The sequence below is a fragment of the Chrysochloris asiatica genome, unplaced genomic scaffold (genome assembly GCF_000296735.1).
Source record: "Chrysochloris asiatica unplaced genomic scaffold, ChrAsi1.0 scaffold00086, whole genome shotgun sequence".
Classification (NCBI taxonomy): Eukaryota; Metazoa; Chordata; class Mammalia; order Afrosoricida; family Chrysochloridae; genus Chrysochloris; species Chrysochloris asiatica.
In genome coordinates this window covers 3,445,723-3,458,460 of record NW_006408604.1, presented here as the reverse complement: position 1 = coordinate 3,458,460, position 12,738 = coordinate 3,445,723, and the positions used below count along the sequence as shown (strand labels likewise).

The 12,738-nt window shown below is 36.8% G+C and overlaps 1 protein-coding gene across 1 annotated transcript in view; it reads left to right on the top strand.

The window, feature by feature from the left end:
- The window catches only part of PIK3C2G (phosphatidylinositol-4-phosphate 3-kinase, catalytic subunit type 2 gamma), a 517,177-nt gene that overhangs the window by 157,375 nt on the left and 347,064 nt on the right, over positions 1-12,738 (top strand). The window contains exon 14 of the mRNA XM_006866018.1: positions 1,607-1,795. Within this exon, the coding sequence (XP_006866080.1) occupies positions 1,607-1,795 (189 nt within the window). The remainder of the gene's footprint in view (positions 1-1,606; positions 1,796-12,738) is intronic.

Below are 12,738 nucleotides of genomic sequence, written 5' to 3'. Positions count from 1 at the left end.
CAGGCAACTGACCAGTTTGCAAAATCTGAGCAATGAATAAGGAAAACTGAAGCAGAATTGATGCCTTTCCATTATGGTGTTTGTGAATAATATTGGCTATACCATGGACTTCATTTTTATGAAGTTCTAAAATAGGCATTGTTAAGCAAGAGTGAAAGAAATCATATCTGTGCTTCCCTCTAGTAGGGGTGTGGGTATGGATAGACGGGAATAGACAGGAGAAAACAATTTTATGCCTTGATAGAAGGGCTACCTGTTTCTTTTCAGGTCTATGCTGGCACTGTAGGATAAACACTGGACTGTGAACCGCAAGGTCTGTCATTCAAATCCATTAACCGCTCCTTGTAAACCCTATACAGAGTAGCTATGAGTCAGAACTGACTTGATGATACTTAACAACAACATGCATTTGTCAAAATTTATTGAAATGAATATGTTCATGTCTTTCTTTGTCAATTATGTTTTATAAAAGACTAAAAGAAAAGAAATAATTGTTCAATACTGGGCAGAAAGGAATTTAGCTAGGATGAAATTTGTTTTAGTAGTTTTGTTTTTGAATTTTTTTCTTCTGTTGATTTTCTTTATGAGTAGCGACAAAGCACAGGAGAATACTCTGAAAGTACCTTAAAAAATCATATATAATGCAATATTTTCATTTTATAGATGAAGATAATTTCAAAACACATCACGGAGGAATATTAATCTTTATATATATTTTAATATTTCTCATTAAATTCTTGGGTGTTTTAAATTGATTTAAGCTGAGCAACAACAGAATGTTAGTTTGAAGTAGATCATTTTCAAAAGCTGTCATTGTCATGTAAGAAATGTTGTCCTCTAACTGAACTGTGCTTTTGAATGCTGTACCGCTGCTGGAGTGCAAGTAAAATTGAACAAGTTGTCATCTAGTGAACGTCACTATTTCAAAATATAAATCTTCTGTTTGGGACCACTCTCCAGGGGGAAACACTTGAACATTTAAGGAAGTCCTTGTTACTGGCATTTTAACCCTAAACTTCCAGTGAACTCTTAATTTTTAAAGTCAAGATCCAGGGGTGAATTGAGTTCTTTGTTTCTGGAATTAAGAGCCAAGAGTGTTCTGAACTTTGAGGAAACTTACTTTTAAATGAAGGAATATTATCTTGAAAGTATGCCATTTCTTTACAGGCCCATTAAGGTCTGAATTAATTTATAAAGAAAATAAGAGATACATTGTTGGATACTTCTGCTCTAAATAATACATGTTACTGGATTCAGATAACTAGGTCTGCCCTAAAGGAGAAAGAGTTTGCCAACAAAATGACTTATAAAAAGTATATGTAACTAGGATAAGATAGTCTAAAACTAAACATGTATTATCTGAACTAGAGAGGCTTTGTGTGTGTGTGTGTGTTTTTAATTTTTCCTATGAAAGAATAAAGTTTGTGAGAAATAAGTTGACGAAATAACCTATCTAGCTGTCCTAAAAAGATAAAGGACTTGTTTTCCAAAATAAAAATAAGACAAAGCTCAAAAGAACCGAAGTAAGATTTTGTACTATATGTTACAGCAGTATTTGTTAGTGCAAGAGCTTGAATAATTTATAATTTCCAATCTGATTTTGCAGACTCTCTGTGGAAAAGAAAAGATACTTATGGTTTTATCGCTTCTACTGCAATAATGAAAATTGCTCCCTTCCTTTGGTCCTGGGGAGTGCCCCTGGATGGGACGAGAGGACTGTTTCAGACATGCACACTATTCTGAAAGCATGGACATTTTCTCACCCTTTGGAGGCACTTGGACTTTTGACTTCTAGGTAAGAACTTCAAAATAAGCATGATATGACTATGGAGAAGAATTTGTTCAAAGGGGAAAAAATGATAATATAATTATAGCTATTCAGTTTGTTTCTGATATCAATAGCTATGATATTGACTTTTTAAATAAATCCATGTTTAGGATATTCATTGTAGACAGTTCTAAGCCAGGATGGGAGCACAGTGGCTCCATAGGATAAGCACTGAACTTGAAACCACAAAGTTGGCCATTTGATCCCACAAGCCCCTCCTTGAGAGAAAGATGAGGCTTTCTGCTCCCACATAAGATTTAAAGCCTTGCCAACCCTATGCCTGGTCATTAAGAATCGAAACCAACTTCTCTCATACTTTGGACATGTTATCAGAAGGACCAGTTCCTGGAGAAGGACATCATGCTTGGTAAAATGGAGGGTTAGTGAAAAGAGGAGGATCCTCAATGAGATGGATTGACACAGTGGCCAAAACAATGGACTCACACACAACAAAATTGTGAAGATAGTGCAAAAGCAGGCAGTGTTTTATTTGTTGTGTATCGGGGTGCTCAATGGCACCTAATTACAACAACAACAAGCTGCATTGGTGTGTTCTGTGTTGAGCTTGAAGCTTAAATACTGGTAATAGTGTCTTAAATAAAAATTAACAGTAACATACTTCCTTTAACAGAAATAACAGTAACCTAAAAAGGGCAATAATTGAGAAAAATTCCCTATTCCTGTCCCTCTCAAAAGGGGAAAAAACAAGCCTCTGAAGCACAAAACTATATGCTTTACTATTGAATTATGTAAAATGTAGAAAAATGCTCTCCTTATAGTAAAGACACAGTTAATGCCTTTATGATGATAAGTTTGTTTGTTTTTTTAAACCCATCCCTCATATTTTCCCTAGCTCCTTCCTCAATAAAATACAGAAGCGAATGAATAATGATGGTTTCTCGTTAAGGAGATCACAGCTGGGTGCAAGTGTGGTATCTGGCTCTGGTTCAGGAGAAACAGCTCTCCCTTGGCCTTCATTTTGTGCTCAAAGCCAAGAAGCGATATTTTAAGTCTGTCTTGATAGCATCAGCTCATTGATGTCATGAAGAAAGTCTGCATTTTCTAAGGTCTGGAAGATTTGTAACACCAGCTCTACTCTGAATCTTTTCTGAAGGTCCTAGGGAAAGGATAAAGATGGGATGATGCAAAGAAGCTATTCAACCTGATTTATTTAGGTTTGTTTAAAAATTCATCTTCTTTATGAAACTCCTGGTGCAGTAAGGAGAGGATTTTCCTAATACTTATTAGTGTCACTAGCTTCTCCATCTTGTAAACTTAAAACTAATAAACCATTTAGAATCTTTGATTTTTTTAATGCCTCTCACCTTGAAGATTTTTTCCTTGGTTTTATGCAGTTTTCTATTAATTAATGTGTGCCCAGATGCCCAGTTTTTCCTTAAGATACATTTTTTTTTTTTTCTATTATTTGAGCTTGGAGAATTTTCCTTTTATAAAACTTTGTGGATAGTTCAAGATGGAACATTCGCAAACTTTATAATATAGAACTGACCACTTTTGACTAGTGCAGTATTCTAGTGCTTTATAAAGGACTTGTTATTACAACGTGTGTACATACAACATATAAAACATGCATTTTCTTACCCACATTGCACTGAAAGTTCATTATGTCTAAACAGTTCTTATTAGTGTTCCTGTACCCTAAAGGCTCAATAAGGAGCTCTGGTAGCGTAGTGGTTACAAATCGGCCTACGAACCTTAAGATCAGCAGTTCAAAACTACCAGCCACTCTGTGGGAGAAAGATGAGGATTTCTGCTCCTGTAAAGGTTTACAGACTTGGAAACCCTGTACAGGGTCACTATGAGTCAGAACCAACTCCATGGCACTTAACAAGAACAACAACCCTAAAGGCTCAATACCTGGAGTATAGTGTTTACTCAATATTGATTCAATTACTTCCTAAAGCACAGTGTATTAAGAGAGAACTTCGAATAGTTCATGGACAATAGATAACAGAATTTTTACAAGAACTTTTTGAAGCCCCTCTGTATGTATGACTTTTTCTGGCATTTAAATTATAAATTGCTAAAGTAATGGCTTAGTTTTCTAGAGCTGTAAAAAAAAATACCATAAGTATACTGCTTTAAAGGTCAGAAATTTATTTTCTCACTGTTGAAGAGGCCAGAAAAAAAAATTCAGGGTGTTAGCTTTAAGAGGTCCTGGTTTTTTTCTTTCTTTCAATTTCTAGTAACTGCCAATCCTTAGCATTCCTGGGTTTATAGATACATCCATCCCTATGGTCTGTATTTCCCTCTGCTTATGTCTCTGTGTCTACTCTGTTCTTTGTATAAGCTGCCATTCAGAAGTGATTAGGTTTAGGCCACTCTGGTAGCGTAGTGGTTACGAATCGGGCTGTGAACCTTAAGGTCAGCAGTTCGAAACTACCAGCCGCTCCGCGGGAGAAAGATGAGGCTTTCTACTCCCATAAAGATTTACACCCTCGGAAACCCTGTACAGGGTCGCTATGGGTCAGAACTGACTCAACGGCACTTAACAACAACAACATGCTGGCATTACTTCATTAACATAGTGTCTTAGTTATCTAGTGCTGCTATAACAGAAATATCACAAGCGGATGCCTTTAATAAACAGAAACTTAGTTATTAGCTCTGGATAAAGATCTTTGTCTCCTGTCAGCATTTATAAGCCCAACTCTTTAGAAATGTCCATGTGTATTAGAATCAATCTTCTTCTGGACCTTGGAGTTTCACAATGCAAGGACCCCAGGTACAAAAGACACACTCCACTCCTAACTCTTGGTGTTGATGGTTGTAGGACTCTCCTTTCCTGCTCTCATCTTTCTTCTTTAATATATCAAAAGAGATTACCTCAAGATACATCCTAATGCACCCAGCCTCATTAACACTAGAGAAGTGAGGATTTATAACACACAGGATAATTATATCAGATTATATTATATCAGATCAGAACTGAGCATATCAGATCACATCAAGTAGGAGGTGATTATATTAGGTCACATCATGGGGATTATTATGTTTTAACTACTAAACCACTGAGAATCCGGGCCCAGCCAAGTTGACACAAAACCTTAAGTATCACACATAACAAAAGAAAACACTATTTCAAACAAGACTCAAATGTATGGGTACAGGGATTCCACATATATTTTGAAGAGGGCACAATTCAATCCATAACAAAGACAGATTTTCTTTATCTCCCACATCACTTTGCACATTTGAATAAATTTATTATGTAATGATATGGTAAGAAAACCAACTAATATTTTTTACTTTCATTGGGATCATTCACTACTTACCATCATATGGGAAAAAGGCATGATCTCATTTCCACCTTAGTCCTTACCTGTATTCCTGATTTAAGTTGTTAAGTGCCGTCAAGTGGGTTCCAACTCATAAAGACACTAGATAGGGTTTCCAATAAGTGACTTTGAACTGTCAACCTTGTAGTTAGCAGTCCAGTGCTTCCCCTATAGCATCACACCAGGACTCCAGAAAATTTGGGAACAACTTATTCTACAGCACCACACCAGGACTCCAATAATTCCACTCTTAGATATATAAAAGCATATGTCCACACACACAAAAAATTCTTGTACGTAGTTGCATTATTAATAATTACAAAAAAAAAAAAAAAAGGTGGGGGAAGCCCATCAACTAATTTAAGGAATAAGTGAAACGTAATATATCCATATGCTACAAATATTTAACAATAAAAATGAATGAATGCTGATGTATGCCTTCAACACATGCTAAGTGAAAGAAGCCAGTTATAAAAACCAGTCCAAAAAAAAAAAAATGGCATCATATTAAATGATGCCATTTGTATGAAATGCCCAGGATAAGCAAATGGTTTTGGGAGAAATGCAGAATGACTTTAAATGGGCATGGGATTTCTTTGGGTGATTGCTGCACAACTTTGAGAACATACTAAAAACCATTGAAACGTGCAAGTTGAATGAGTGTTTGTATGTTGTTTTAAAATATGTCAATAAAATTGTTTAAAAGTTAAAGAATAAATGTAAGGGTAAAACCTATGAGTCTACAGTACCTATAAAACATAATTTTCTGTCAGGTCAATATTTATAAGTTTCTAAAGAGAAACTGTTTTTTGTTTGTTTGTGTGACATTTTCTTAAGGTGTATTTTGGCCCATACTTTATCTGAATACATTTGAATGTTTAAACGAATAGAATTTTTGTAAAGTGAATGGGATATTTCTTTGAAAAAAATCTTAATCATAATTAAGATCATAGTATTTATTAGTTTAACTAGCTTATTAAATAAGCTAGATAAACTTTAATATTTTCTAATTCCAGATACCTAAGGAGCTATGGTAGCGTAGTGGTTATGAATCGGGCTACGAACCTTAAGGTCAGCAATTCGGAACTACCAGCTGTACACTAAACAGTTCCTTATCATGCACCAAATAAGGTCACTGAAAATGTTGGAGAATTTTACTGTAGTTATCCTATGACTCCCACACGTAGTTTAACTGAACTATTAAAAATCTTGAGGACAAGCTGTTTTCAGAAATGAACCTTTCAACTCTAAATTCAAAAACTTACTTTCTGAGAACAAACAGTATGTGCTTGCTAAGTGAGTTGTCAGAGTGAGTGTTTCTGAGATCTACTTTTTCCCCTTCCTTTGAAGTCTATCTTTTAAATGGTTTAACCTCTCAAAAACTGGAGTGTTGTCGTTTCAGCTTGGAGAGTTTTTAATATTATTGTTTGCTTAATCCTGTCTGAAGATTTACTTCCTCCTCTTAGTTTATTTTTAGTAGGAGACATGTTTAGATTTAATTTACCTAGTGTGTGCCATGTTGTTGTTGTTAAGTGCCATTGAGTCGGTTCCCACCCACAGCGACCCTGTATAGGGTTTCCAAGGAGCGGCCAGTGAGCTTGAACCGCCTACCTTGCAGTTCAAACATCTTTGCAGTCTGGCGCATTAACCCACAGCGCCACACCAGGACTCCAGTGTGTGCCAAAGAGTGTTAATATTTCCTCTACCAAGTGCCAACCGTGTGCCCACTGAATATTAACACTTCCATTAGAAAAGGGGGTGCTGCCAAAATAAGAACCAAGGGCTAAGGTCTGTGGTTCTTGGCATATGGTTGCTATTTTCCTGAACCCTAATGCACAGCTATAACTATTCAACTGCTAATAGCAAGCAGAAATTACCCAAGGATTAAAAGGAGTGCAAGGAAAATAGTCATTTAAAAATAGCAACTCTGAATTGGCATCAGAGGGTTTCATCAAGAGCTTCAATTAAAAAAAATTGACAAGGGCATGTCAACCAACCTACATGATGTAAAATTATTGTTTTGCAGGAAGAAAAGACATACTTGTAGACGGTGCCTTAGCTTCCAAATCCATTTCCTTAGTTCAAAATCCATTTCCTTTTCAAAAGACTTCACATAAAAATTTGCTACCAGCTACATTTTTTTATTGTATACATCTCTACTAAAGCTATTCTTTACAAGCATTATAAATAGAGAGAATGAAACGATGGGGCATTTAAAACATTCACATTTGACTGACTATTTTCCATGTATTTATTGAGTAAACTATATGGTCAAGGAGCTATATGTGCTGCATCAAAAAGATTGAAAAATAGGACATAGTGAGTAACTCTTTTTTGTAGCTGAAGTTGTTAGGTGCCCTTGAATAGGTTCTGATTTATACCATCTCAAAGTACAACAGAATGAAACAATGCCTGATCCTGTGACATTCTCACAAGTGTTCTTAGGTTTAAGCCCAGTGTTGTTGCCACTGTGCCAATCCATCTGGAACAAGGTCTTCCTGGGGTTTTTTATGCTGATCCTCCATTTTACCAAGAATGATGTCTTTCTCCAGGGAATACTCCCTGCTGCAAACATGTCTGAAATATGTGAGACAAAAGTCTCGCCATCCTGGCTTCTAAGGAGCGTGCAAGCTGTACTTCTTCTAACATATATTTGTTTGTTCTTCTCTCAGTCCAGAGTACTTTTAATATTCTTCTCCAACACCATAATTCAAAAGCATCAGTCCTTCTATGGCCTTCCTTGTTCATTGTCCAATTTTCACATGCATATGAAACAATTGAAATTACCATGGCTTAAGTCAGAAGCACCTTTGTCCTCAAGCTGATATTTTTGCTTTCATACACTTTAAAGAGGTCTTGTGCAGCAGATTTGCAGAATGCAATATGTTGCTTATTTATTGACTGATGCTTTCATTAGTGTTGATTATGCATCCAAGCAAAATGAAATCTTTGACAATTTCATTTATCATAATATTATTTATTGGTCCATTTGTAAGGATTTTTGTTTTCTTTACATTAAGGTGCAACCCATAAGGAAGGCTGTAGTCTTTAATCCTCATTACTCCATGTTCTAAGTCCTCTTTATTTTCAGCAAGTTAGGTTGTATTGTCTGCAGTTCAGATTATTATTGAGTCCTGATGCCATGTTCTTCTTCATAAAATCCATTTTCTCATATTATTTGCTCAGCATACAGATTGAATTGTTGTTGTTGTGAAGTGCCATTGAGTCGATTCTGACCTGTAGCGACACTGTATAGGGTTTCCGAGGAGTAGCTGGTGAGCTTGAACTGCTGACGCTGCAGTTCAAACGGCTTTGCAGTCTGGCGCATTAACCCACACCAGGCTTGAATAGGTATGGTAAAATAATATAACCTTTCCTGATTGGCACACACCTTTCTTGATTTTAAGCCATTCAGTTTCTTCTTGTTCTGTTCTAACCACGGCCTCTTGGCCTATGCACACATTCCTCAGGAGCACAACTAAGTGCTCTGGAATATCCATTCTATGCAATGTTATCCATAGCTTGTCTTGAGCCACACAGTCAAAAGCTTTTGCATAGTCAATAAAGCGCAAGTAAACCTCTTTCTGTTACTTTCTGCTTTCAGCCAAGATATATCTGATGTCAACAATGATATCAGTAATTCCATGTCCTCTTCAGAATCTGGCATAAATTTCTGGTAGTTCCCTGCCAATGTACTGTTGCAATTGCTTTTTAATTCTTTTCAGCAAAGTTGTACTTGCATATGATATTGCTTGATGATTTTCGCATTCTATTGGGTCACCTCTCTTCAGAATGGGAACAAATGTGGACCTCTTCCAATCAGTTGGTCAGGTAGCTGTCTTCCAGATTTTTTTGAATAGATGAGAGGTCACCTCCTGTGCTGCATTAGTTTGTTGAAAGATTTCAGCTTGTATTCCAACAATTCCTGGAACCTTGTTTCTCACCAATGCCTCCAATGCAGTTTGAACTTCCTTTAGTACCATTGGCTCTTGAGCATATGCTACTTCTTGTAATGGTAAACATGGACCATTTCTTTTTGGTACAGTGACTCTGTGCATTCCTTCCATCTTCTTTTGATGCTTTCTGTATCATTCAATATTTTGCTCATAGAATCTTTCAATATTGCAAGCTAAGGCTTGAATTTTTTCTTCAGTTTTTTCAGTTTGAGAAATGCTGTACATGTTCTTTCTTTTTGTTTCTCCAACTCCATATCTTTGCACATTTCATTATAATACTTTACTTTGATTTCTGGATTTGATTTGAAATTTTCTGTTCAGCTCCCTTACTTCCTCATTTCTTCAATTCACTTTAGCTTTTCTACATTCAAGAGCAAGTTTTAGAGTCTTTTCATGTATTATGTCTTTGATGTCCTCCGACAACTTGTCTGACCTTCAGTCATTAGTGTTCAATGCATGAAATTTATTTTTGAGATGGGCTATAAATTCAGGTGTGATATTCTCAAAGTAATACTTTGGCTCTCATGGACTTTTAAAAAATTTCTTCAGCTTCAACTTGAACTGGCATATAAGCAATTCACTGTGTAGTCAACCACAGGCCTTATTCTGACTGATGATATTGAATTGAGCTTCTCCATGGTCTCTTTCCACAGATGTGTTTGATTTGTTTCCTAGTATTCCAACTAAAGGTCTATGTATATTGTTGACATTCAAGTTGTTGAAAATGTTATTTGCAATTAATAAATTGCTGGTCTTGCAAAATTTTATCATATGATCTCTGATATTTTTCAATCACCAAGACCATATTTTCCAGTTACTGGTTTTTCTTTGTTTTCAACTTATGCATTTAAATCATCCAAATTTATCAATGCATATTGATTTCATAAAGGAAACCCGCATGAGATGGAATGACATAGTGGCTATATCAGTGGGCTCTAACATAACAGTGATTATGAGGAACAGAACCAGGTCAAGTTTCTTCGTGTTGTATATAAGGTTGCTATAAATTACAAGTGACTGGATGGCATCAAAAAACAATGCCTAGGATATTGATCTTTATGTTTTTTGTTTCATTTTTAATGGCTTCCAATTTCCCTAGATTCATGTATCATGCATTTCACATTGTGATTATTAATGGGTGTTTGCATTGTTGTTGTTGTTTTTTTTTCCTTCTCATTTTGAATCATGCCACATCAACAAATGACGATCCTGAAAGCTTTGCTCCATCCACATCATTAAGGTAACTCCACTTTGAGAAAGCAGCTCTTCTCAGTTGTATTTTGAGGGCCTTCTAACCTAAGGGGCTCATCTTTCTGTACTATATCAGACAATGTCTGCTGCTCTTCATAAGGTAGCATAGTGCTTACAAGTAGGGCTGCCAACCTCAAGGTCAGCAGTTCAAAACTATCAGAAGTTCCATGGGAGAAAGATGAGGCTTTCTGCTCCTGTAAAGATTTAAAGCCTCGGAAACCCTGTGCAGGGTCACTATGGGTCGGAACCAACACCATGGTACTTAACAATAACAACAATTCATAAGGTATGAAGTGGAAAATTTTTTTCAGAAGTGTATCACCTGGTCCTCCTTCCTAGTACATCTTAGTCTGGAAACTCCTCTGAAATCTGTCCACCATGGATGACCCTGCTAATATTTAAAATACTGATGGCATAGCTTCCAGCATCACAGCAACACACAAGCTACCACAGTAGCAAACTGATAGACGAGTGGTGGGATTTTCTCTTAGAAACACACAATTTAGGAGCGATTTAAGCTAGAGATTACCTCACAATATGTCCTCTATACTATAATCAAAATAAATACAAGTGCTATATGAGCACAAAGGAGACAGAGAGATGAATTCTTTCTGAAAAAGTAAGGAAAGCCCCACAAATGAATTAAATTTTAACTTGAAATAAGCATAGGAATTTCCTGATTAGAGAACAGCATAAATGTGATTCCATGGAGAAAGAATATCATGTGCAAGTTTATGGAGATTGTTGTTGTTGTTAAGTGCCTTCGAGTCGGTTCCGACCCATAGCGACCCTGTACAGGGCTTCCGAGGGTGTAAATCTTTACGGGAGTAGAAAGCCTCATCTTTCTCCCTCGGAGCAGCTGGTAGTTTCGAACTGCTGACCTTATGGTTCGCAGCCCGATTCGTAACCACAGTTATAGTGAATAATTTAATATAATATTAGAAGGAAATTATAATGGAAGACAAGATTGAAAAGGATGATTTGGTTTAAATTGTTTTCAGTGTCATGAGCTAAGATAAAGTTAGACTTGTTCTTTAGTCCATAGAATTTTTTTTCTCTTTTTTCTTTTTTAAAGCTTTTATTGTGAATTAAATAATAGTTTACATCAGTTTTGCACTCATCCTATCTTATTTTGTTTCCTTGCAATGATTACAATCACCTCCATGCATCATCATTTAACAGTATTTGCTTCTATTCCCTCAGTTTTTACTTTTGACTTTTCTTTTTTTTTGATGTACACAAAAACACTCGGGAATATATAATCATTTCAAAAACCAAAGAACACATTCTGCAAGCCAGTCTCCTGACCGCCATCACACGGCCTTTCTTGTTTCATGAGTCTGGAGTCCTCGGCTGCTCTATCTCTGCAGGTCAGCATCTCTGCCCCCATCTCTGTTGTTGCTGCTTCTCTGGTTAAGTTCTTCTATTTTGCTCATGCTCATCTCTCTTGACAGTCCTAGGGTCCTCTGTTCCTGTACTGTAAGATTAACTTCTCTCCCCTTTATGTTATATAACTTATACCTTTACAGCAGTGGCAATCACAATTAGTCATGATAACAATTATTTACTATTGAATCAAAAGAGTCTTATTTGTGGGACCCTACCCAGAGAAGCAGTGACACCAGAGATGGAGTCAGAGACAATGACATGGAGAGATAGAGTGGCTGGGGACTTTATACCCAAAGAGGGAGAGGGGCTGTGTGCTGACGATGTGTGCAGGCTTGCAGGGTATACTCTGTGGTTGGTTGAGGATGCATGGAGGGGATTGTAACCATGGCAATGAAATGGTATACGATAGGATGAATGTACTAATGTTCTCCCATGTAAACTATCACATAATTCACAATAAAACATTAAAAAAAGAAAACAAAAATCATCACAACTGGATCAATAAATAACATCATGTTAAATGGTGAAAGAAAGAAAAAAAAAAAAAAGTCTTATTCCCATCCCCTTTCACCAGACCTGTCTAGAAAAGATGGAAACCATTCAGTGGGAATTCTACCTTCCCCTGCACACTATGAAACTAAACTCCCTTTTGAAAACTTGTAAGCCAGATAGAGGTGATGAGAACTCTAGACTCATGGCAAGAGAAAGGCTGTGTGATGGTGGCCAAGAGGCTGGCTTTCAGAATGTGCCCTTCTAGCCCTCCCCCCACCCCCCATTTTAGGTAGTCAATGTCTAATTTTCCCATCCTGGTATGGTGCTGGGGGTTAATGCACCAGACTGCAAAGCTGTTTGAACTGCAAGGTCAGTGATTCAAGCTCACCAGCTGCTCCTTGGAAACCCTATACAGGGTTGCCATGAGTCAGAACTGACTCCGCAGCACATGACAACAAAAGGACTAATGGAAGCAGCAGTCAAGAAATCACACGATGTATTGCATTAGGCAAATCTGCTGCAC